The 26661-nt window shown below is 39.8% G+C and overlaps 3 protein-coding genes across 3 annotated transcripts in view; 1 reads left to right on the forward strand and 2 right to left on the reverse strand.

The window, feature by feature from the left end:
- Positions 1-12019, forward strand: part of plppr4b (phospholipid phosphatase related 4b) — a 13001-nt gene extending 982 nt beyond the window's left edge. The window contains exons 2-7 of the mRNA XM_076158284.1: positions 5325-5510; positions 6640-6769; positions 7189-7384; positions 9110-9167; positions 9648-9821; positions 10340-12019. Coding sequence (XP_076014399.1) covers positions 5325-5510; positions 6640-6769; positions 7189-7384; positions 9110-9167; positions 9648-9821; positions 10340-12019 — 2424 coding nt within the window. The remainder of the gene's footprint in view (positions 1-5324; positions 5511-6639; positions 6770-7188; positions 7385-9109; positions 9168-9647; positions 9822-10339) is intronic.
- A 6433-nt stretch (positions 12020-18452) lies between these two features.
- LOC143006976 (cilia- and flagella-associated protein 99-like) lies at positions 18453-20973 on the reverse strand. Its single transcript, XM_076158355.1, has 8 exons — positions 20890-20973; positions 20072-20163; positions 19777-19981; positions 19466-19598; positions 19216-19367; positions 18934-19139; positions 18680-18833; positions 18453-18539 (listed from the first exon to the last, which is right to left on the reverse strand). The coding sequence occupies exons 1-8, from the start codon at positions 20971-20973 to the stop codon at positions 18453-18455; spliced, it is 1113 nt and encodes a 370-aa protein (XP_076014470.1).
- A 1327-nt stretch (positions 20974-22300) lies between these two features.
- Positions 22301-24821, reverse strand: LOC143006940 (C-type isolectin Sp-CL4-like). The gene is made up of 6 exons (XM_076158305.1): positions 24760-24821; positions 23833-23929; positions 23613-23755; positions 23365-23496; positions 23113-23221; positions 22301-22444 (listed from the first exon to the last, which is right to left on the reverse strand). The coding sequence occupies exons 2-6, from the start codon at positions 23891-23893 to the stop codon at positions 22377-22379; spliced, it is 513 nt and encodes a 170-aa protein (XP_076014420.1). The 5' UTR covers positions 23894-23929; positions 24760-24821; the 3' UTR covers positions 22301-22376.
- Between the last annotated feature and the right edge of the window lie 1840 nt (positions 24822-26661).

Here is a 26661-nt window from a genome sequence, read left to right on the forward strand (position 1 = left end):
CATGCTCTAATTCACCAGTGGCCCGTTGTGGAAAGAATCACATTTGCATCATATAGCACAGATTTCCCTCCAATAATTTGTCTTTCAGTAGAGGCTTTCAGATGGGGATTCCCTGATTTTCCGAAGATCCGACTTAAAAAAAAAAAAGGCACCACGAAACAAAAGGAAAGAATGATCTTCAGCCTGCAGGTTGTAAAATTGCCAACGTCTCTGTTCAGTGTGGATTTTCTCTTCACAAACAGCAGGACACGTTTAAACTAGGTCAATGCTGCTAGTTAATTTATGCAATGAACTACCCCTCTTTTCTCTCCAAGGCACGCCAGCCATATATTCTGTTCGCTTCTATTTGCTGTGTCTGTGTTAGCCAAGGCTTACAAAGGTGGTGGCTGTTGGTGTTTAGGGGTTCTGCTGTCTGACGTGGCATGACATGGCTTCCATCAGATTTGGAGAGAGCATTGCGTGGCAATCGTGACGCCTCCCTGCCCCCCTCACACATTTACCTGCTCCTTCAATGATTAATGCCATCAGCTGTACATATGTAGGGATGCAGAGCTTAGAGCAGAACTGTCAAGAACCACAGCCACATGTTTGCTATCAACAGCTAGACCCAAGTTTTATTTTCTCATTTAATGTACAAAATTACACCTGTAAACCTGCTTCATAATCATAATTAAGATCCTCCTTCATCTGCCCAAGCACCCAGCCTTGAATAGTCGGTTTGACTGTATATATGTACTTATGAGTGCGTGAGTCCGCCAGAATCTCTGCCAAACTGATATCACTGCTGCTTGATAAGAGGAAATCCATAAATTGCAGTTAGCTTATACACACACCCATCACCCTACACTTGAAGGCACTTGTTTCCTTTTTATGTTGTAGACTTTATGACATGCACTTTCCTTCCACTACCAATCCTGAAATCCACTTCACAAACTTGTGTAATCAATACTGAAAGTGAAGTGAAATCAATATGTGATAGATTGAACATATTAGCTGGGCAGCTATCTAAGCTTCTTAAAGGTCATCTAAGAGTGAATTCAATACAATGGTAAGCCAGTGCAATATGGGTGTTACTGGAATTTCATGTGAGCTCTCACTGGTGTGATTGGCTGATGTTGTACCTTAGTATGAATTAAAGCTGAAGTACAGTGAGGGCCTGAGGCTGCTTCCTCCAAAGTGGAACAAATGGAAGCAAGATTAGGGCTGAGCAACTGTTATCTAAAACAAATGATTAGATCATATGTATGATTTTAGGGAAGGCCATGGCCCAGATTAAGAATAACATGGGTTACATCCACCTGCAGGAAGGATTAGTGTCAGGCTGTGTTACCCAAAACGGACCTCTCCCTCTCTCAGCTCCTGGGATGATGGTGTTATCTAGAGCTTTTAATAGCATATAAACACTGCTTTATTACACCTGCAATTATCAAATTCAATGCAAAAGCATCAAATATGATTCATTATTTCAAATTCACAGCTTTAAGTAACATTTTTGACATAGCTTGTTTGTTACATCGCACTAACAATGCTCTGTGGGTTGATAAAGTAGTCAGGTTGCGTTTCGTAGGTTTTTACTTTTGTTTGCTGTGTGAGGTTGTTTGTGTAAGAGCACAACCTGTCTGAGAAGGAAAACTTTGAAGACGGGTCTCATCAACCTGCTGTGATATGAGAACACATAGATGAGTTTATGTATTAGCCTGGATCAGATAGAGCTTTTGGTAAAACTCCATATTAGATGTATTTTTAGAATTTACCTTCCACATATTGATTACAATCTAAATTATGTAATCTAGATGAAGGCATCCGCTGTCAAGACTGGCATTTACACATTGCATCAGTATGTCTGGTGCAGTCACACACAGGGAAATGATGACAGACATTGAAAAAGTGTAAGCTTGAAAGAGAAGTGGGTGATAGTGAGATAAAACACTGCAATATGTGACACAGATAGTCTTTACAGGTGAAAGGAGAGAAAGAATGAAAGTGACAGATACAGATATTTATGGAGAGGAGTCAGATAGTTGACGTCGTAGGGCAACAGTGCTGCTCAACTGTAGCCAGCTGAGCTCACCCAGAGTCAGAGGATTCTAAGCGAAAGGGAACATAAAGAATACTAAAACATCTTATTCAAAGATTATAAACTCCTCTTCTCCTCAGACCAGCTGCAGTGTTTGTACTAGCAGTCACCAAACTACAATTTAACAGCAATTGAACCTTGCTGCTAGTTGTGTGTGGCAAAGATTGTTTTCTTAGGGAGGGAGAAAACACTCAGAAACCCTGTCTGTGTGTGTGATGTATGCCAATGCCTCATGCTGCTTGTGCCACAACTACAGACTAGTTTTAGTTTTGGTCTATTGTGGACCAAATAATAACTATCACACAAAGTATGACAATTCTCTCTATTTTGATGATGTCATTCCTCTGCCAAGACATTTCTGACCAAATGTTTATTTGTGATCTTTAGTTACAGACTTTTGCTTGCTTGTTTGCTGATTTTGTATGAAACCAATTGATACCAGGGGGTTGATTACAGATGCAATTTGTGGCAATTCTATGTAAACAGACAGGCAATCTTTAGTAACTTCATCACTGTGACAACCAGTCAGTCAGTCAGTCAGTCAATCTGCCCCATCATTTCATCAGTGCTGTTGGCTAAGCACCAACCAAAACACACACTATCCTACTTTCCATTTTTAAACATCAATTATTCAAACAGAACTGACTCTTTCCTGCCATATCGTCCATGTAATCATTGAGGAAGAAAGTGTAGCCCTGCATTTTTTACAGTCATCTGTGAGTGAACAAGCACAAGTACCAAGCAGCAGATCCAATCTATATACACCTGGACAATGAAATGAAACAAGGCTAAAAGCAACTGTCTATATGTAACCTATTCTCATAAGTAAACACGTTCATATGGTGAATGACTAGCATCAATAAAATGATTAATGGGCCTCAATTGTAATATCAAATTGAGCATATGAAGCTGTACCATCAATAATATGAATAATATATATAAATATCATCAGTAAATGTATTTTGAGGTAGCACTGGCACAGTGTTATTTGTAGACCAGATTCCTGTGGAGAGCATGAACAGTTTGAACACCACTGACCTACATTTCCTGTTCTCATAAGCTGAGGAGCTGGATGGGAGGGGAGAGCTTCATGTTGAGTAAAGGATACAGCCGAGGGAAGGGATAGAGAGATGGACAATAGAGAAAAATTAAAAATAGAGGGACTCAGGTAAAGGTACTGTGGTGGAGCAAGGGAGAGAGACGCTGATATGTCTTTGCTTATGGAGGAGGCTCATTGCTGCTTGAAATGGCAGGTTTTGATGTGATTCACATTAGTGACACTAGGGGCAGTCTGTAAGATTGTGGCGTGGGTGGAATGGCAGAGAAAATAGATCCATAGGCCATAGATCAGATTTTAATATGAATGTGTAATGGGGCTGGACTTGCAATGACAGACACTGTATTCAAAGTGACATTCAGCATTGTTACGTTACATAGACAATGACTGCAGGAAGCGCAGGACGATATCCAGTGTTTAGTGAGTAACAGAGTTAATTAAATGTTACAGTTTAGATTGTGCCAGCGTGACATTTGTAGTCGTTCTGGATCACAGCTGCACACATATTTGTTGTTCAGTGAAATGGCTCTAACACCATCAACAGTATTTCATAGCCTCAGTTAATTTAACTCGCAGTAGATGTGCATGCTGTTTGGTTAAATTGAATAAGTATATTTCTGAAGCACCCTTATGTCGTATTGGTTTGTTGTTAACAATTAATAAACTGATATTTTTGTGATAAACAATTACAGTGCCTCATACATACATACACACACACACACACACACACAGTATGCAAACCCACCCACATTCTTATTCATTATTCACACAGTTTGCAGTGGTTGTGGTGACAGTGTCAGAAAACCATTCAGGCATGAAAATCCCATAAATGTCAAGTTGAAAACGTGTTTTTCAGTCATGGACATTTGCAACTTAAAGTGCCCTCAACATTTTAAAGTGGGCATTTTATGTTGCTGATTTGCACTTTGCTGGTTAATCATCATATGACTGTCATTCTTGTCAAGCAAAAATCTCTCCCATTCTTTTTGACTTTTATTTTTTTTAGATCGTACTCTGCAGACAGCCTTGAGGGCTGTAGGCACAGTAATTATTTGGCAGTGAAAAATAAAAATTGGGATTTATAACTTGAAAATGTCTCTTGAGTGTCCGCTAAGCAGCTGTGTGTGTGTTATTCATGTCTTTGGTTATGGTGGTGTTTATTGACACCATGTCTATAGAGGATTTAGTATGTAATGGTATTTGTTACCCAACGGTGTCTTTGAGAGCCCTTTTCACAAGGTGTAAAAGCAGCAAACAACTGACATAATGGACTGTTTGCACTACTTCCGCTTGACTTTTTAGCCAGGTAGTCATCAAACAGCAACCGGTGGTACTTTTTCAAGTGGTGGTACAAGTTGGTAGTGTTGCCTCGGACAAAATCTGACGTTGTTCCCTGTTAAGTGAACTCTGCACCATGAATGTTTTGTTTTGCTTGGGTTTAATGTGTCTGTTGGTGGGCATGTGCAGAGTCGCCTTGGGCCCCTTGTGATTAGTTAGCATGACTTGCACACGAGTGGCACGGCATGCATTTGTAAAACAATTGAGGCGGCAGTTTGAAGCCTGGGTCAGATGCATTAGGTACTGTATATCCTAAATTGCCGCCCTTGCGATTGGCAAAGTGCACTGTTTCAAATCAGAAAGGAAACCCACGCAAACATGAGGAGAAAGTCTAAATTCCACACGGACAGGAAATGACCGGGACCTTCTTGCTGGGAGTGCTAGCCACCGTGCCACCACAATACAAAGATCAATACTATTTCTATTGTTTTTATTTCATGGTTGTGGTTTAAATGTTGTCTTTTTTCATCCTAAGACATCAAGCCGCACGTCATGATCATGAATTAGCTGTTGATTTCACAGTCACCACCCCCTCAGGTCATGAAAAATATTGTCTTCGCCTCCATCCTTTATTACCAAATGACATTAGAATGATCATTGAACCATGAGGTTATGGGGACATTTTGACCCCTCACTGCCTGTTTATACATTTAGTTATTCATTGACAATCTGTTCAGTCTCCAGAACAGAAAGTTCAATTAATGTTGAGGAGACTCTGTACCTTAAATTGAACTGTCTCACCTTCTCTCTCTGTTTCTCTGCCCTGTCTCTGCCTGTCTCTCTGTCTGTTCTTTTCCGCTCCCCCTCCCCACCTTCCACCTTGGTCTCTCCATCTCTCTCTCCAATCGACAGCTGCCTATCCTGGTGTCGTCCGTGGTTAGTCTCTACTTCCTAGAGTGGACTGATGTGTTCAAGCCGGTCAAGTCTGGCTTCACCTGTCACGACCGCAGTCTGAGCCTGCCCTATATTGACCCCAACCATGAGGTCATCCCCCTGTTGATGTTACTCAGCCTAGCCTTTGCCGGACCCGCCATTACGGTAGGCATGAAAGAACCGGGCCAGTGCTGGGAAAACCAGAGTTATTATTTATTTGATGATGATCAGGTGTGAACTGACTCATAGGCTCTATTTCCACTTTGCATTAATATGGGATAGATAGGTGATCTAGATTGTGAAAAATGCAATTTAATTCAAGATGTGTCACAGTATGCAGTGGGGCCCATTCATCAATGTTTGCATGTTTTTGTGTACCTGAAGTCATGCAAACAAAATAAGAAAAGTCAACGTCTGATTCATGCACATTAGTCTGACTATGACCATTAGTCAGACAAAGTCCATCTAAAAAAGGTGGTCTAGGATCATTTAAACCAAACTATTCGGCCTGCACATGCTGGACATAAAGATATAAATTGCTCTATTACTTTCAAATTCATTCCATTACATGTGCCTCTTTCTGTAACTAGTCTTCTTTTACAGTAAATAGGTGAGTTAGTGCTTGATAAAAACGATTAGGTGCAGGTGCAGACACTGTTGTCCAGTCATCTTGATGGCCACAAGAAAAATTTCAACCACCCCTTCCCCACAGCCATATATCCTTTTCTAGTTTGTGACAATTACATGTATTTTCCAAATTTCTGTTTCTATACATAGAGGATTTCTACACTAATTCCAATAAGCCGTTCAACAGGCTACTCATTATTTACTACACCAACACCAAGTACCAATGACCAATGTACAAGTCAAGGCAAGGTACTCACACCAATGTCACATAGCCAGAGCTCGAATATGAATCAGACCATTGACCACAAATGTAAGTGGTCCAAATCTGATATGAAAAAAAATCTGATTCCACTTCAGCCTGGAATACGAAGGGAGAATATAACAGGCTTTTCACCTCCAATCAGGTGGTAAACTCAATTTTGCTGTCCAACTTGCACTCTGACAACGTCAAATGAAGTTATTTGGTCATAACACTGGCATTCACACTGACATTATACTGTACATAGTGTAAATTAACACATGTAGGGATAAAGAATAATTAAGAAGAGGGCAGGGGAATTAAAATTACACTTCAATGTTCAATTGGACTTGGAATAATTGTTTTGGGCAGGTCTGATGAGAGCAGCAGCGTAACCATCTCTAAGAGTTTGTTTTTTTGTGTTAACAGATCATGATTGGAGAAGCCATCCTCTTCTGCTGTCTGTCCCGGAAGAAGAGCGGCGCCGGAGCCGAAGCCAACATCAATGCAGCCGGCTGCAACTTCAACTCCTTCATACGCAGAGCCATCCGCTTCATTGGCACGTTGGTCGTTCTCATCACAGACACATGACAATTTGTTGCTTTAAAGTTTTCATTCCATTCTTTCAATTTGGATTGTATGTCATAACTTTGAAATGCAGTGAAATGAAGTAGAGGGTTTTCACCGGACACAGCAATTATATTACCAATGTGAATGTTTACTATTCATTTAATCTTTTTAAAAATGTATTGAAGCAAAAAGTAAAATATTTCACTCTTTAATGAAGGAGAGTATAGGTAAGATGGAAATGTGAAAATACTCATGTAAAGTACCTCAAAACTTAAAATGTGACATGAAGTGGATAACCAACTTACAACCAACAACGAAAAATGTTTTGACTTTGACTTTTATATATAGACTCGGTGTGTCTGTGCACTCTGCTCATGTCTCTGTCTTTACATCACCTGTGCTCTTCAGGAGTTCATTTGTTTGGCCTTTGTGCCACCGCCCTCATCACCGACATCCTCCAATTGATGACAGGCTACCCAACTCCGTATTTCCTCACCGTGTGTAAACCCAACTACACCACACTAAATGTCAGCTGCGAGCAGAACCCCTACATCAGTGATGACATCTGCTCAGGGGCCGACCGTGCAGCCATCATCCAGGGCAGGTGAGGAGACTTGACATAGCTCACTGCTACTGCTGAATATTCGTGAACACATACAAAATAATAAATTATAAGCACATTTCTAATGGACCTTGAGCAACCATGATAGATCCAAAAATGATGGGGGAAATGATGAGCAAAGCCTAGCTGAGGAATTACAAATTGTGAGAGCAGCGCAGATGGATAACAAGGTCATGTAGTGTTTTGCATGTTAAGAGGAGCAGTTTAGAATGCTGCAGTGCATTTAATGCTCTGTTGTAAACACTAACCCTGTTTAAAACATCTCCCAGATTTCTGGATTCCTTGCCGTTACAAATTACTGACTGAAAAAGGTGTTCATTTTTTGAGGAAAGTGTTTGTCAATGAGGAACCATGATCGAAACAAAATTGGAAATAAAGAGACTACATTAGACTACATGTCTACATTTGTAATTGGTACACAATTATAAAGTTAGGCATATCTGAATCCTAAAATTCCTCCATAATATTTTAAAAACATAAACCACAGTCTTTGATTGTGATTTTTACAATAAGCACATTTATAATAATCTATTCACAGTTGTTTGTAGTGGGAGAAATGGTTCTGATGGTCACATCAGTTTTTGAGTTCTGGTTTTATGACTCCCTTGATGTAAACGTTACTATGGTTTAGCACAAAACACACACACCACACTCACACACATGTATATACTGTATATATATAATGCAATTTCATACACCCACCCACACAACCACATGCCTGAGTGCACAGTGCGATGGCTAAAACATGCAACTAAGTTGAATCAAGAGAGCAATTACTGCCATCTGGAAGTTCAAAAGATCCAATCCAGAATGCAATCTCATAAAACAAAAGAAAACATTTTTTTATTCACTTTGTGTCCACATATTGCTGCAACATGAAGCTGAAAATTGACTGTGTACTTTCACCACTGATCAGTAACAAATTTCCCAATTAAGATTTTGTCTTTTTCATTTTGAAATTTTCCAGTAACTGCTGCATTAGGCTCTCCAGAGTTTGGAAAAGCCTGTAAATTCCAAAATCCCAGACCTAACTACAGCTGATAGATAAAATTCATATGAGCTATGAATTTTAAAACAGATCTTCAAACCATGTACTTGTTCTTGCTGACATGAAATTAAAATGACCTCTGCAAATTATTGATCATGACGGCTGGCATTACTTTTCAGTTAAATAGGATTGCACACAAACATATATAGTCATAGAATTTCAGTTAATATGTGAAGTGACAGTGTCTCAGTAGTTGCTGAAGTAGGTCACTGGTGCTCGGTGAGAAAATGGGTCACATGTTCAGCTGCATTATGTAGCACTTAGTGATGCTCTGCGGCGTTACTGTAGATCCTATTGGAGCACCGTACACATAAAGTAGGTTTGACTTTGATGTTAACCTGAATATGTTGAGATTGTTTATAAGGCATTTGTGGGACAATCTGTCATGCAAATTTGGGGCATTTTCCTTTTGTCCTTCGGTCTGTAGTTGCTGTGTCATTTAACACAGGTTATGCTGTTGGGGATTATTTGTATACAGTCACGCTGACTACTGTGTTACTGTGACTATAACTAAAGAAGTGCTGTGCAGGCACTGATCATAGTTATCATTATTATTGTAAAGTTCTTCTAATGCTTTAACCATCTCACACTGGCTCACACAGTGGCTGCATTTGTTGCAGAAGCCAGCTCAGTGTGTTCTGTTTTTTCATCTCTTTCAGAAAATCCTTCCCCTCTCAGCATGCTACCCTCGCATCGTTCGCGGCTGTCTATGTTTCAGTGAGTAATAGTCTAAAACCTCACACATTTAACCCTTCTGACCCTCTCACAAAGCCCTTCATCAACCATAATATACATTAACAAAGCGGAACACCCAAAGCACCGGATTAATCATTATTAACTTACTCATATTCTTGTACTTAAGTTGAATCTGTTTTTCTCTACTCTGGAACCCCTGCAAGCCACATTAATATGTGGTTTAGCAGGTCGTAATGTGTCTCAGTCCTAATCACAGTGTAGACTCTACACTGTGATTAGGATGGAAACTCAGTCCAATTTGTTTATTGAATAGGCTTTGGACTACACACAGCCTATTCAATAAACAAATCACCAAAACAAAACTTCTCCATAAATCCATGTAAAAAACATTGAAATACAAAACGCAGTAAATGCATCCAACTGTTCATATCTGCATCAAATAAAGATGACACTGTGCACAATTTACAATGAATTCATGTGCAAATGTGCTCTGTGCTACAGATGTACTTCAACAGCACCCTGACGGACTCATCCAAGCTGCTCAAGCCACTGCTGGTCTTCTCCTTCATTATCTGTGCCATCATTTGTGGTCTAACCAGGATTATTCAATACAAGAACCATGCAATTGACGTCTACCTGGGCTTCCTGCTGGGTGGGGCCATTGCTGTCTACCTGGTAAGAGCCACCCTCATGTTTAGCCTGCTTTATCTCACTGCTAAAGATTCTGGTGCGAGATTATGATCAAAGTTGAATTCTTCGTTTCTGAGACATAGACATATTTTGGAGAAATGTGAATGTTATACCTATGACAGATACCATAACAGCATTTATTTATAATGATTTATGGTAGGCATATTTTCAATGTATTTTGTGTAGTTCATATTTTCTTAAATTGAACAGTTGATTATGGGGGTATCATTATCTCAGCAGCAGAATGATTTTCAAATCTAAAATTACATTTTAATACCATAAATTGCTTACGAATATATTGCTATTTGAAAATTTGTAATGTAAATGTATGAATTATGGTATTAACCATATCGCGATAACATCCCAGTTTAAGTCTAGGCAAATACCCATAACTGACAAATTAAAAGATATAATATAAATACTTTTAACAAATATCATATATAATAATGATAATTAAAAAAATAAAAGTGTTTAACTGTACATTTTATTTTGTCTGTTTCCAGGGGATGTATGCAGTAGGAAACTTTCAGCCCAGCAAGGAAGCTGTCAGCATTCCCCTTCCTCAACTCCACTGCCCCCCCTGCTCCTTACCACATATCAGTCAGGAGGCTGTCCTCCATCACCTGCAGATGAAAGCCAGCATGGTCGGGGAGCCGGGAATCCCCACCTCACACTCCGAGGGCCTACTTCACCGTGGCCTTCAGCAACAGAGGTCTGAGGACAACCTGAAGCGCTCTAGTGCAGATGTGGACACCATCTCCCCCCGCAGCCCTCACAGTGAAGAGGTCATGGTGACTTTCAGCCACACCCTTCCCCGGGTCCACACACCCCAGGCCATGGCAGCGTATGAAGAAGCAGCAAGACGTCATGCTGCCACCCTCCACCATTCCATGGACTCCAGTCGCTCAAAGCAACTGCTTTCTCAATGGAAAAGCAAGAACAGTCACAAATGCTCTCTGCAAGTGCCAGACTCCTTCTCCTCCTCTTTGGACTCCTCATCTGGCCAGTCTTCACAGCACCCACTCCACCATGGTAGCATGGAGCTCAGATCCAACTCTGAGCCAGTGGCCATGGCCCTGAATGGAGGTTTTGATGTTAGCAGTCATGCTTACATGGCAAAGCTTGCCATGGGCGCTAGCACCACACTGCCCAATAACTGCAGTGGTATCACTGGAGGGGCCAGGATAGCCATGCAGTCCAGGCCGGGGTCTTCACAGCTGGTGCACATACCTGAGGAAGCTCACGAGAATTACACCAACGCTGCAAGGATGGTAGGAGCAGGAGGAAGTGAAGGGATGTCGACGGTGAATAGCACAGTTCAAGCAAATTGGCAGAGGGCAGCAGAGAAAACTTCAGCCTGTCGGACTAATGAAAGTGGTCCAAACAGCCAGCCACGAATGATGCAGGTTATTGCCATGTCCAAGCAGCAGGGCCTGCTGCAGACCCACTCTAAAAGCATGGATGAGAGCGTTATAGTTTGTAGCAACACTGGTAGTTGTCAAGGACCGGCTCACTACAGGCCACTTATGGATCAAGATCCCAACAGTGGCACGGGGCCTAGCTCACTTGGAAGCACCACAGGCAGTATTTCAGGGAGTACTGGAGCAATCGTCAGAATTGAGGCCCACCCTGAAAACAACAGGCCAGTGATTCCAGTTCCAACCACAGATGGCAGCGGATCATGGCGGTGGAGATCCCTGGATCATGGTGCTGGATCTGTAGGAGGCGAAGGTGGTGGAGGGGCAGGAGGAGGAGGTGGCAATTTGAGGCAATCCTTTGAGCTCAATGATCTGAACAGAGATTCGGAAAGCTCAGGCTCTATACGTGAAGGCTCCATTGACAGAAAGCATACAAATCACATCAGCACCACAATAACCACTGTTAGTACCTCACCCATCGTAACTGTTCACACACAGACTTCCAGCCAGTCAGAACAGAGGCTGCATCCCCAAGGAATCTCTACCATACGGGTAACCCCGGGGGATGGCAGCACATCTGGATCTGGCGGAGGTGGAGGTGTGGAGACCACTTCAGAAACCCCCTCAGTTGCTTCTAGTCGTGAATCTACACTGCGCAGAAAAGGGAATAACCTGATTCTGATTCCAGAGAGAGCCAACAGCCCAAATAACACCCGGAATATTTTCTACAAGGGGACATCAATAACTCCTGCTTTCAAGGAATAATTTTAAAAAAAATCAACAAGTCCTTACACACCACAAAGTCTTAGCAATGTGTGTGTAAGACCAAAGAAGCAAGAAAGCTTGCAGACTGTCAATTAGACCTTCATTCAATTTATCCTAACATTTGTTCACTTAATTTCCTAATGAAGTACCCTTATCATACACGCAGAGATATCAGACCATGTCCTTCCAAAGTAATAACAAAATTCATAGAATACTGTGAAAAATAGGGTATCATCAGGTATATTGCGTAACTTTTAATCCTGTAATGTCCTGCTCCTCTCTTAATCACCCTTTGTTCAGGATGTGTTGTGTGTTATGAAGGACCCAGTATACTTTATACAAAGAGCAGAAATGGAGAAAAGTAAAAAACAAAAAGCAAAGAAAAGATGTAATAAGGTAGGGTAGCAGATTTGACAGATATTTTGGGCCAAATAGCAAGACTATAGCTGCACTAACAGCCATTGTATATATCATAGTAAATTAAAAAGAAGGTTTTATTCAGCATGAGATTTTGTATGTGTTCACACTAAAGCACAACCTTTTAAGTGTTGTAGAAATAATCACTGTGTACTTTTGTGGTCACTCCTAAGGATACCTATTGTAGCACTGATGCTGTGCCATTGGTTTGGGGACAGGGGAAGCTTCTTTCTTTTTTTCAAACAGTTGTGTACATTTTGGATATGAATCATTGCAAACAAAGAACAAAAACAAGTAGCACAGAGACTGAAAGTGTAGCAAACTATTGCAAAATTATTGTATCATTGTGAGACCAATGTTTACTTCCCTGCACTGTAAATACTGTGTATGTTTGAAAAGGGTGCTACACCAGAAAATACTATTTAATATACAACATAATGTAAACATTTCAGTAGATAAAGAATGAATTATTTTACAAAGAGTGAACAGCTGTGAAATTGATATGTGACAGAGATATGTTTTGTATTTAGACACCACATACTGTACAGAAAACTGTTTTGAACCTTAAGTGTGCTTAGGATTCCTCCTGTAGATATGAAGTCAAATATGCTGTGACTTGCACAGAAATGTGTGTTTACTGTCAACTCTTTACAACCTATACTTACATGGGTCTTCATGTCAATTCTTCTCCTATATCTACAGCACAAAGTAGTGAAACCTTATAATGATTTTGCTTTAATTAGTAAGGCCCCAATGCAATACTTGAATACAAACAAATACACGGGAATTTTGCAGCTACCAATCTGCTAAAGAGACACAGCTCCAGTAAATGTTTAGCTAGCTTCGAAGCTAAACTAGCTCGGCACCAATACAAGTGGGGGAAAAAATACACATTGCAACAGCGCTAAAGCTGTCTGATTCATGATCCAAATTTGAGCCCAATTTTAAATTGGGGAAGCATGTCACCTGAGTGGAAGAGGAAGAACTAGCATGTGGTAAACAAAAGGAAAAGCAGAGTAAATTAAGTTTATATTCTCTCAACTTTTACGTCCCCTAGGTAGCCCCGAGGTATTAACAATCCCATGACCAGAGGCAATATTGTGTCGCTTGAATCAGTTTGCGTTCTGTCTTTTGCTGCTCAACACAAGAGTAGGCAGAGTAATGGTGCAAAGTTAGACCAACAGCACTTCTTGGGCAAGTGCCCCCAGCTCTGCTTTAAGCTACCTCACATTTCAAATACAAGTCTAGGCTACATGCAAAGTTTATCAACCTGGTAACCTTTGAGCCCAGGTCATGGTGTGATTTTAAATTTATCTCGTACAATTCAGGAAATTGGTCTGTCGCTCTGCGGCTTCTTCATCAATTTGTGGCCTTTGCTTTTGTCTCATTGAATACTTAACAGTCCAGAGTAGCTGTTTACGTTTGCAACATATGGGTCAAAGTTAGTGATGAAGAAGTGAGGCTTTCTCAGGCTTCTCAGACAAATGTATTAAATGCTTCATTAATCAAAGCCCCATTCAACACTGTTGCTAATATTACTTATACCCCAAATTCAACTTAAATATGACAGTTTTGCATGATTTTGAAAGTGTATTTTTGGTGGAGCTAGCTAGCAGTTTCTTGTTCTTATGGTTATCCTGCTTATGACTAAGATGGCAAACAAGCAAACGTGTTTCCAACATGTTGCAGTGGTCCTTCAGTTGTTCTTTTTCTAGATATGTTCAGATAGTTTTATGTGTCTGTAGAGGTCAAACGGCCTGTAAAGCACTGCACTCACCTGGCTGTTGCTGGATGGTAGCAAAGAGCTGCAGTTGACTTACACTTGATTTGCTGTAGACTCCATCACAATGTGCATCGTGTAGCATTTTGAGCATAAATATATAATTGTTGAATTAATTAAATTATAAATACCTCAGTAAAATCACCATCATCAAATGAGGCGTCTTTGGCTTTACTGAACAGGATAAATATCTATCTTACAATGTGGATTGTTGTAATGCAATCGTCCTTTGTGCCATTAAGCAACTCTTGCTGCATCTTGGAACCTTGGCTTGGGTTATACATGGAACCTGATGAAGATGACAGTACCCTCAGCCCACCCGAGTAGAAGGCTCTTGGAGAATGTCATCTCACTGCACACCACTGTTTCAGATTTTTGGGCTCAACATCTTGGTTCAGTAACAGAATGTAGCCTGATTTGGTGAGCATGAAAGCAAGTGTTTCCTCCTAGTGTTTAAAATGGAATGGCAGCTGATTTTTGCAGTTGCACAGGATTTAAAAAAAAAAAATGTTATTTATTATTTATTATTTATTTTGTTCCTCATAGGAACATTCTCCCTCCCAAACCTAATGCCATTTGGAGGTCAATGAGAACAGTCATAGATGTTGCTCCACCCCGAGATCCAAGACACAGTGAAGAGCCTCTTAAAGCTGGCCAGTGTTCCGGTGCAAATCCTTGTTAGCACCAGAGTACAAAATGACTATGTGGACTACTTTTTTGTTGTTGTTGATGACAAGATAGCTTTAATTCCATCACATTTTAAATGATATTTTAAGTATGAAATAAAAGTCCTCATTACTGTGACAGTGGAACTTTTCTATCTCTCTGAACATAATAGATCATTTATTTCACTTTCATTAGTTGACGTACAAGTTGAGGGTTAATCCTCCACTTTCTGTCTGTGTCTTGGCTGTAGAAAATCCAACACTTCATAGAAAAGGTTGGACAAATATTCCTACTTTAAAACAAGTACTTGAGGCCAGCCCAAGACCCTCTCTTCATAAAAATCTAACCAAATCCAGCCCTATGTAGAGGAGGCCAGTGTTCTCAGCAATGCTCTCATTATTTTATGGTTATCATACATTTGTCTCATTGATGTGCTCTAGTTTTACTTCAATGTTTTTTCACACCAATCTCTTCAGAGGAGAGCATGGAAGAAAGAAATCGAAAAATAATTTGTTTACAATCGTTTACATTATGGGTCATTTATCAATATGGTTTGTCAGACTGTTTTGAGTGTTCAAAATATTTGCCAAAGCAAGGATTTTTCATTGAAAATAGGAATATGAATATTCACTTGTAATTTTTTTTGTAATGTTGCATCATATTGTACGCCCCAATAACATTTGCATGATACCTTTCCTGTAGTGAATAGCACTAAATTTTACCTGGCATTTGCCAAAATGTTCTATGTTCTTTATCGTTATGGCTTGTAGTAAAATTGTTAATTGACAATCTTTTCATCTCTCTTCAGGTTTTTTTCTACAGGCTGGTTTGTTATTGCTAAAATGAAGATTCTGATCACTTCATATCAGCATAATTTAACCATGGAAAACATAGAAATAAATAGCAGTGGATTTGAGTTTTTGTCATTCATCATGTATATATCATGTATAATTAATTGATTTAATAGAATTCCGTATTGTGTTGAATATACGTGATAAGATGCTTAACTGGCTTTTATATGTATACTAGGCACATGATCAAAATGCTTACACTGATTATGGGCCAATGGAATGTATTAACACTTCAGTAAATACAATCATAGTCTGTTAGATGGACTGATTATTGATGATTCATGCCGATTTCAATTTGATTTTGTGTTTAAATGACAATTTTGAAAAATCAGACAAGGTCAGATGCAGATAAGGTCAAATACTACATTACCATTTAAAAGTATTTCTAAAGTAAAATGTAACTGTGTAAGGGAGTAAACAATGTTTGTCAACTCAATGATGAAAGCTGGACAGGAAAGAGATTTCAGTCAGCATTTGATACATTCATGCAACAATAAACAATATATTTCCTCTGCTCTTAGGCTTTGTAGTTACTAAAAACACTGCAACATAAAGAGACAACACAACAACCAGGCTACCACCAACCAATTCTTCATGGCTCTACCTCCCGGACACCGTTCACTTGTTGGTGGCCAGCTCCCATAGTTTGGATTTGTTTTGTTAGTTTTGTGCCTAAGGTTCCTTCAGTAAAACGCTTAAGGCTGGCCAAGTACACAAATGTTGGTGTGGCCCCAGACCCGAGCCCATTAATAGGTTAAGACTGGGTCTCCAATGACATCATTCCTCCATACGGTACTGAAGACATACAGAGCACATCAGGCTCTATCAGTAGTGTCTGGGTCCTAAAGCTCCTCCTACTGGTATTGCCAGTTCTTGTCAAGGGCTGCATTGTTCTGCATTGTTCTCCATGTCATCTGTGCTTGCATAAGTCAGCTTCCACTCAAGACACCTGTCCAGTCCAGACTACAGTCGTCCTAATTGTAAGCAGAGCCAGCCAACTTGAATTACCTCATCAGCCCTGTGAACCATAATGCTTGACTTCACGTTGTTTCCTTCTCGCAGCAAAGCCAGTATTTTTTCAGTTGCTGAACAAATCAGATAATCTTATTTATTCGTCAGGTGGACTAAAACTCAAATGATGAACTCCAAAAACATATATAAATATATATATTTAAAGCTCTGCTTCAAAACAGTACTTGGCTTATTACAATTCCCCATAGATGTTCCACATAAAGGATATTTGTAAAACCAGCCTGTATATATCACCTGATCATTGTCATCTTAATCCCTTTAGAATGCTACACGAAAAAAACTAACCTACACACCCCCTAAATGTACCATATCACACAAATAGATGGGATATAAAAAGATACAATATTTACATTTTGTTGTTTTTATGTCTAGTTTAGTCTGTCCCAACATCCTGTGAAATCACACTGCATTGTGGGTATCTAGATCCAGTGGGCAGAGCTGTGAATGGATGCTCTCCGCATGTGCAGCCTCCTGTATTGTCCCTGGATGAACAATAAATGTTTCTGATATTGTGATGAGCTTTGTGAATCTATGCAGCAAAGAAGAAAATACTGGAAAAAATGATTTATCATCAGTTCAGTTCTAGAAGGCTAAAAAAGATCAATAGTTTTCTACAAAGCTTAAATGTTCTAATCAGACTACTGTCATCTCTGACTATTCACAGCATTTTGATTAGGGTCGACATAATTAAAAGATTAAACACACATGATTCTCTCGTCTCAGTTTGGTTTTCTTTTTCAAGTTTTTATTTAATCTTTCTCTTCATGTAAAAATCATGGGTTTCAAAACAATGAATGCACAAATCAGTCAAGTCAGACTCAAGCACAGCAACCTGGGACAAATAAACGGTACTCCAAAATAGCTGCAGACAAAGGAATACACTAAAATCAATCAAAGAAAGTTATTTAAATATATATTCAGCTTGGCACACTAACACCGACAACATAACACTTTTGGCAGCGTTTTGGCAACACATTTATAAAAAACACACATTACAGATCCTAGCAGAGATAAATTAACGCACCTTCTGGGTGCTAACCCCGAAACAACGCTGTAGATAAAACTCTCTAACTTTCCTTTTATTCAAAATCTAAACATCACTCATTCGAACTTTGGGTTAAGCAACATTTTAAAATTCTCACATAGCGTTACTAACCTGCAAAGCCGCTAAAACATGTGTCAGAGGGACTTGACATCTGCCCTGCTTCGCCTCGCTCAGCAGAATGTATGAAAATGATACGGGTGCGTATGAGCCGTAAAATGACTGCCGCAAACAGACTGCTGTGACGTGCTGCAAACAGTCGCTCAACTAGCGCGAAGCGCCCCCTGCTGGCTTCAGCAAGAAATGTACACAAAGCAAACTGAAACAAAAATGAAATGTTGACTCACACATGCTACACGAAAATATCCATCTTCGAGCGTACCAAACAATTCATACTACTGTGATGACACATAAGTGGGCGTCACAATAACATAGATACCTTACATATCAGGAATGCACACATGTCTCTGGGATGAAGTCAAATCCACTATGTGTGTGAAAAGTGGAGAGGATAATGAAAAGAACAAACTACTCCTCAAGTAGAGGAGTAGTTTTTCTGTGAAAAAAAAATTGGTGCATATTTATACTTAATTGGCGAATAAAGCTATTCTGATATTCTGATTCTGATATGTTGAGTGTTTTGCTCTAAGAAATAATATCGGTTACTTCACCCTGGAATTGAAGCTGTGATTTCTCCTCCAGCTGTTCCCAGATGTTCACCTTGAAGTTTTTCTGAAACGATTGGAATAAAAAGATAAATAAGTAATACTATTTACTGGTAAATGCATGAACAACACAGAGGTAACAAATACATACAAAGCTTTGTGCTTGCTTACTAAGAGAGAACTTTATCCTTATTCTGAATTTCACACCTTCCCAGAGGTTTTAATCTTGCTTCTTTCAGTTTGCTCCAGTCTTTGGCGCTCTTGCTTTGTCTTTTCAGCCTCCCTCTTCAGTGCCAAAATTCTCTCATCCTGACCAACTGCCTGCAGAAGATCCAGCCTGGTGGTCCTCTTTTCCTCCCCTCTACACATTAAAATTGTGAAGTGCATGTGTGACATTTGTGGGTCCACTTATTATTTTTTACTCATGTCATACCACAGTCAGAGCCCGATGTTTTCCTGACCTGGTGGCGGCAGCCTTTACCAATGCTTTCCTGTGGAGGTTCATAGCATCCATACTGTCCGTGAGAAGCTGTTTTTTGCTTTGCTTCTCCTCCAGGATGCGCATCCGTCTCTCCTTCAAGTCACTTTGCTGTGCCTCCTTCAGAACGGCCAACCGCTCCTTGAGTTCTACCAGGGACATCTCCCCCAACACTCCATGGCCTCCAGTCTGACACAAGACAATAGCTTGAACTCAACACAATAGCATCATAATATGTTTGATAAGTGGAATTTCTCTCACTCACCTCTGTGTCATCAAAAACATTTCTTCTAATGGGAGTAACTGATTCAATGGCGTGGATTTCACGAATGGTCTCAAATTTTCTGCTTAGCTCAGCCTGCGCTTCCTCTAATGCTTGGCGGAGGAGAGCTTGATTTTGCTCTGAGACTTCTTTTACTGTGACATTTGCATGAAACAGATGACATTAAAATTATCAACTCATATTACATATAGTCAAAACGGCCATGATCTCTATATTAAGTGAGGTGACTTACCTATATTTTGTTTCAATTCAAGCAGTTTCCTTTTGGCTGCCTTTGAGTTCTTGTGTCCTTGTTGCACTAAATCTCTAATTTCTTTTCCCTCTTGCAACCTTTTCTCAGCATAGCAACGCATTTGCTGGGCAATCTGTGGGAAACAAAGCAACAACAAAAAAACTATGTTTCTCTACCAGCTCCTTTTAAACTACTTAAAAGCATGTCCGTGAGGAAGATGCATGCTTTCTTCTATTTATATCTTTCTTTACACTTTAGGCACTGTGCAATCTTGAGTATGCATTATGCGTCACTGGGTGACATTTACAGACCTCTTCTTTGTGAAGCTGTGCAGCCTTCTGCTTGTGTTCCATTGTGTATGTGCGAGCCATAGCTGCCTTATCATTACTGATGCGTCCTTCAATACGCCTTGCCTCAATCTTGACAACCTCCTCCTGAAGGTCCCTCTCACGCATCTCCTTCTGCCACTGATGGAAAGAAGAAGGCTCACCAGCCCCTTCCATCAGACGCTCCAGCCTTTTTCATCACACAAGAGAAATGACTCTTGAACACTTATCATGTCAGACTCATAAAAGATTAGCCTGCATGATGGTTACTGTGCTGTACCTTTGCTGCTCCTTCTCCACCTGCCGGTTATGCTGCACCCTCTGTCTTAGGATGGCTGAGCTGTTCAGCTTGATGGGCAAGTTGCTGTTTGTCTATCACAACAACAGGAAGACCAAGAACAAGAACAAGAGACACATTTCCTGAATCTCTTTGAATGCTAACTGCTAGAAAGTATTGCTGGAGAATTTTAAAAGGACTATAGTAACTAAAGAAGCTCAAATAAAAGCTAAAAATGTTAACAATTTCAAACATTCAAAAATGGTTTGAAATGGTAAAATAATAAAGACAGAAGATTAGCTGTGTCTACCTAAAGCGACCACCAAAATAATACATTGGTTAAACTTAAGCAAAGTGCTATTCCTGCTTGCCCCAGCCTCCCCTGACCCTTGTTCCTCCTTCCTGCCCTCCTGTCCTACTCCTTGTGTCCTTTGGGTGTTTGTACTTTTTCTTGCTGATCCTCCCATAACATCCTGGCCAAGACATTTTACCCCCTTCACCCCAGCCCTACCCATCACCCCTACTGTCCAACATGTTCTCAAAGTAAGCAGTGTGTCAACTGTGACATCATTCAAGTTCCAAAGTTTTGTGTGTCAATGATGTCACTGACAACTGTGGAGAACATGCACGCTTGCGCGCACACTCCTGTAATTGTAGTTTAGATGATAGGATATGCAAGATACACAAGATAAACATATGTATGATACATGCAGTATAGATACAGTATATATCATATATATATGATAGGATATGCAAGATACACACATGACATTGGAGATGTAGACACATGAGTTAGTATTGAATATCATAAAGAGTCTCACCATCGTATGACTAGCAGGAAGTTCAGAGGCCTGAAATGAATCAACTCTGAGCTTGGAATCAAATTCTTCCTCAATCTGGGACATCTTTCTGCAATATAAACAGTGCTTTAGCCAAAATGTGTGTCATCATGACTTGATTCACCGAGAGAATATGTACTTACATCAGGGAAATTAGTATTCGGTGGATATATAGCCACTGCGCCTGCTCCCTAAATTAATTTGATGACATCATATTTCAACTGAATCATGATGTAATAAATGTACATGTTTTGGATATGTATTATAAAATATAATACATATCCATTTATAATTGAAAAGGATAGTTATTTGTTGCACGCAGCAAATTGAACTTGAATGTGTGCGTCGCAAACAAGCCGCTTGATAAGCAGCTTCAAGTCGAGGCCATAGCCATACTCGGAAAGGTGAGTTTCAGTTGGAGCTTTTGACCTTTGTGGACTTTTTTCGAGCTCATAGTGTAGTCGACTACTGCGACCTACTACTGCAGAATTTGTTGGGGAATCTTTAGTTGAACAAAGTGTTGGAAAAAGCTGATCAGAAAACGCAGATAAACGGCACCCTGTTCAATCCCAGGAGCAGGGCCAGATGATGAATCAGTTGAATAATTTATCTGACGATATTTCACTCATTTGCTCCAATTTTATGGAATTCAAATGCTAGTAAAACTGCTCTTCATCTCTGCCGTACCAAATAAGTATTAACAGAGGGTCGACAGCGAGCCGGCGTGTTAGAGGTGCAGCAGCATACAGCCACAGCAGTTTGGACATGCAAGAAGACACTGTTCTGTGTTGCTCTTTCTCTCGAATATTATCGTTTTGTATTTATATGAAAAACAAAAACAACAATTTTTCTTTCTTTCCCCCCGAAAACTTTCTTCATTACATCAGAGGTGGGCGTCGGTCACACATGTGCAGGTCAGAAGCAAGTCTTGTCACTGCCATGAATCAAGCAAGTGACAAGTGAAATCAAACAAACCACTGATGATCAACAACCCAAGGTTCTTGACTCAATCACTTAAAAGACAGTGGTAAAAGGTTGAGTTGTATAATTATTTTTATTATTTTTATTATCTTTATTAAGTCAAGAAAACTGTTGGATCCTGCTTTCAACTTGAAAACTTGAGGATCATTGTATTGCTTCTTGATTATACAGTATATGCACATATATAAATATATATATATATATATATATATTTGGGTGTGTGTGTGTGTGTTTGTGTGCGCATGTGTGCGCGTGAGTGCGCGTGAGTGCGCGTGAGTGCGTGTGCGTGGTTTGGTTAGTCTTGGCTAGTTCATTCTGGCTTGACAACCTCTGATCATAAAAGTTTCTGTTTTGTGAGGACATGCACATGTACAGTAAGAACCTCCACCATCAAAAAAGAACTGAGAACATGTTTGCTGATGCTGAAGCTTTATTGCTTGTCAACTGCTTGTCAACACTGAATTAAAATGTCGACATTCTGATGACGTTTACATCCTCTTGGAACACAGAAAGCGCCTCCGACTGCCACAGTTTTCGTCGTTCCATCTTCCCCACCCTGGAAAACAGAACACATCACATTCAGGAATGTTAGAATCGCAGGAAGTCATATTTCCTTTGGAACATTTTCCTAAAACAATGTTTCACAGAGTTTGATTTTAATTTGTTCCTTAATGCCTTCAAAAATCCATGATTAGAGAGGATGTCAAAGTTTATCTTGGGAAAATCTGAACATTTCTGCCATGACTTATAACTCCAAAAAGATCCCAAAAAATGGTTTGCTTTTGGTTGTTTGGCAAAAGTCTTTGTGAAACTCTGAAACAAACGATAACAACACAACACTGGAGAGGAGTTTGAAAGACTCAAGAGCGTTTTTCAGGATCTGAATTCTGTGGGGGTGAAGTCCCTCAAGAAATATCTTTGGAGGAATTTCCTCCCACCAAGTCTCATTTTCAGACTTTTGAGAACAACCAGTGGTTGATGGTTTTGTCATTGAAAGTCATGTGTGGCTTTTTTGAAAGATAAAAAGTAAATTGATTGAAAACCAATTTTTCTAAAATGACTCCAGAGGCTCAGAGCAGTGACATTGGCCTTTGAAAGCAATCACCTTGGAGATCTCAGAATTATAAGGTTTATTTTCTATTGTGGAACTCTTAAAATGATCTTCAGCTTCTTCATCCTCTGTTAGGCAGTCAAACTCCTCTTCTATGTTTTCTGGTGACTTACATCTAAAATTCATTTCCATGCAGTTCTCCCTGAACATCCAGTTGTCTGGCTGGCCCCGCGCCCATCTACTGAAGGTCACATGTGTTCTATCTTGCCACCTCCACACACCCTGCAGATTAAGAAGTGAGTTAAGAATGTTAATGTAGTGATTGTTTACCATAGCTGATATAATCAGCAAATTTGTAATGATCACTCAAATTTCTTTCACATCCACTGCTGTATTCTGATTAATCTGATGAGTTTGCTACTTACTCTTCTCCTCATTGCCCCCAACCAGTAGTGGTACTTAATATGGGAGTTCCTGACCAGCCTGCACAGCACTCTATCATATTCTGTGATGTTATGAATTGATACCATTTGGGCACGTAGTTGGCGACAGAACCCCTGAAATTGACAGAATGAACACAATTACTTTTCATCAACACGATGAACACGATGAGGTGATATTCAAAGTATTATAGTAGTAATTGTAATCTGATTTGAGAGTGGGTTTTGATTACATGGGCACTGCGGAAGGTTCTCGCAAAGTTGAACACCTTCATACAGCGTTGGGAATTTAAGCGGTACCATCCATGTACTTTACATGGTGTGACTGGATACTTGGAACGGCAGATGTTTCTAATCCTGTTCAGATTTGCATTTCCTGTGATGTAGAAACGAGTTTGTCAGTTTTGGGTTCCTGCTTTCATTCTGGTGTATTTGTGTCTGTGTGGTTCTTACCGACTCCAGCGTACTGCACTACCACCAGAAGAAGAATGCCAGTCAACACGGCGAGACGCATGGCTCTGGGTTAACTGACTCTCACAGTAAGACACAACTGGAAACATCACACAGTTCATCTCTGTTAGCAACAACAGCCAAACTCCATCCATCAATCCACCATTTCATTTGTCATGAAAAAAAGAGTTTGGATGTAACTCAGCACATTAACTCAAGTGTTGTACTTCAGCTTCTGCATGTGGTCCTTCCAAAACATTCACTGGGACCAAACCTTCAAAAGTGACTATTTGGTGCTGTGTTGTATCACAGTAAAATAAGAGAAAGAGTTTGAAGATGTAACCCTGAACTCTGAGAGCTATTTCCAGATTAATGATTTGCGATGTTAAGTAGCATTTTTGGATCTGTGATGTCATTTCAGGGTTTTGTAGCACATGTGTCAGCGTTACGCAGTCAGATTGAAATGCAAACAGTCTGATTTGGACTCTCTGCATTACAATTTTGGATAAATTAAGATTATAAACAAGGACAACAGAACTGTTTATAGTATACATTTACACATTTACAGTACAAGTTCAGGTTATCTTGCTAGATTGAAGTATTTCCATGTTGGATACTTATTTTCTTTTCTTTCTTCAGCTGTATAAAAAAGCCTAACATTGGATATACAAGGTGTTTACCCAAGAGTGAAACTATATTCTACTTTTCTTTTAAAGTGATAAGAGTTCATATGCTTGCTGGATGATCACTGATCATTGTTGAATAATTTACTTTTATTTATGTGACAGATAAACAAAAAGATTGAAGCTTCTCCACAGACATAAAAAATTGAAGTCTTAGCAGCAAAATCATCTTACTGTGTTTCAAGCAACACTGAATTATTATTATTTCTAATTTCTCCTAAAACATTTAGAGAGCAAGAGGTCTTACCACAGTCGATCCCTTTCTTCTTCCTCCACCTGTGTCTTAGATGATCCTCTGTCACACTTTTATGCTAGCCTGGAGCCCTGAGGGATATTTAGTTAGTTATATAAGTCTTTCTTTGCAAATACTAAAACCGGTCTCGGCACCCTTTTTGTGAATAAAGTCATAATTTCATCAGCATCAGTGTTGAAGGAGGAGACAAAGCAAAAAGACATTAATGCTGATTGTGAGAAAGTCCAAATGTGTCCCCACGGCGCGTGTGTGTTTTGGGGGGATTTGACCAGCAAACCTGGGTGAGCGTTTGTATTGGAGGCTATACCATGAAGATGATGAGTACTTTAGTTAAGCATCCCTTAAGATCACTCGATGCATATGGAGACGAAGCAACGGTGACTTGAGCTCGTGACTTGTCCAATGGGGTTTTACAGGTGGGGAATAATAGCCTTGATTTCTGTGTGTCGACCTTGTTTTTGTTCTTGATCTCGAGCTTTTCACTTGATCTTTTTAAAGCATTGCCTTATTCCCTGACTTCCCCATTTTGGCTCTCACTGACTAGAACACATTCCCTGTAGCTGCTAACTTAAAAAGTTTCAAATGATGATGAGCATATAGAATCATTGTTAGTGGCATAATGCTCCTATAAATGTTTGTTTTTTTGTACATGCATGGAAAGACTACACAACGTTAACAACAAAAATGCCTTTCAAACCTGCTGAGACGTTGTGAATTACAGACAATACGTCTCTTATTGAGGAACACAACAACTTTAACTTAAAAAACATACAAATAAGGTCATAACCATCAAACTAGCTGGTTAAAAGCAATTTCAAAGATTCGTATGAAAAAAACTCAAATATTTATATGGACAAATTTCTAGGCCCTGTCCCACATACACGATAGACAGGGCGAGAGAGAAAGAGAGAGAGAGAGACAACAATGCCTCAAGTCTGTTTGCAGACATTTTGTTCAGACAACACACAGCCAACCACCCATATTGCTTGAAGTTAATGAGGTCAATGTAAAGTCAATACAATGTTAGCTGAGTCACTCTGTGTACTGAAAAACAGGGTTTAGTCATCGTGTCATTGAGACACTCTACCACTCTACCACTCAAACTCAGAGGGGAATCCTGCTGTCTGGGTACCAAATAAGTATTAACAGAGGGTCGACAGCGAGCCGGCGTGTTAGAGGGGCAGCAGCATACGACCACAGCTGTTTGAACATGCAAGAAGACATTGTTCTGTGTTGCTCTTTCTCTTGAATATTATCGTTTTGTATTTAAATGAAATAAAATGACAACAAAATGAATCAAGTCATATATACTCTAATTGTAATAACTCCAACAGGTCGCTCAGGAGCTACCAGTAGCTCGCCACCCGTTTCAGGGTAGCCTGCAAAAGGTTCGGAGAATACATACATTTGACAACACAACGTCACTTGGTAAAGCTCTTTAAATTTCTATCCAATCCAATCTACAGACATCCAACCCCTTTTGTCACAAAACGCTGATAAGCCAATCAACTGTCAGTCCAACAAATGCCACTGCTGCCATGTTTGGTTACATGACACTGTAACATTCAGCCATGTTAACAGAACATGCTAGATGACCGCGTAAAATAGCCCCGTTCAAAGGCAAGAAATATACTATTTTCATGAGGAATTGAAATCATTTACGAATGTGAATGACAAGTCTGTGCGTGTCTCATTTGCGGTGCAAACGCATCTGTTGAGCGCCACTTCACCACAGTGAAGGTACATAAAGTGTTAGAATGTGCAGCTTACACATATTGCTGTTATGCCATAGAAATTAATAAATAGATAAATAATAAACATCAGCAGCTAAATGAGTTTCACTCAAGTAGTTTTTATCTAATGGGCGAGTTTTACTCCATGAAGCGATGTCTGTAC

This window comes from Genypterus blacodes, unplaced genomic scaffold, assembly GCF_046128005.1.
Source record: "Genypterus blacodes isolate CSIRO-AG114 ecotype Tasmania unplaced genomic scaffold, CSIRO-AGI_Gbla_v1 ptg000076l_1, whole genome shotgun sequence".
NCBI classification, from domain to species: Eukaryota; Metazoa; Chordata; class Actinopteri; order Ophidiiformes; family Ophidiidae; genus Genypterus; species Genypterus blacodes.

What these genes read in the sequence shown, in the direction of transcription:
- LOC143006940 (XM_076158305.1), bottom strand. Translation starts at nt 23,893, where the DNA reads ATGCGTCTCGCCGTGTTGACTGGCATTCTTCTTCTGGTGGTAGTGCAG. An exon ending in TGGGGGCAATGAGGAGAAGA is followed by an intron (nt 23,222 to 23,364) that starts GTAAGTAGCAAA and finishes CTTAATCTGCAG; the next exon opens with GGTGTGTGGAGGTGGCAAGA. An exon ending in CATGGAAATGAATTTTAGAT is followed by an intron (nt 22,445 to 23,112) that starts GTAAGTCACCAG and finishes TCTGTTTTCCAG; the next exon opens with GGTGGGGAAGATGGAACGAC.
- LOC143006976 (XM_076158355.1), bottom strand. Translation starts at nt 20,973, where the DNA reads ATGTCCCAGATTGAGGAAGAATTTGATTCCAAGCTCAGAGTTGATTCA. An exon ending in TTCCTGCTAGTCATACGATG is followed by an intron (nt 20,164 to 20,889) that starts GTGAGACTCTTT and finishes TTGTTGTGATAG; the next exon opens with ACAAACAGCAACTTGCCCAT. An exon ending in GTAAAGGCTGCCGCCACCAG is followed by an intron (nt 18,834 to 18,933) that starts GTCAGGAAAACA and finishes TTTAATGTGTAG; the next exon opens with AGGGGAGGAAAAGAGGACCA.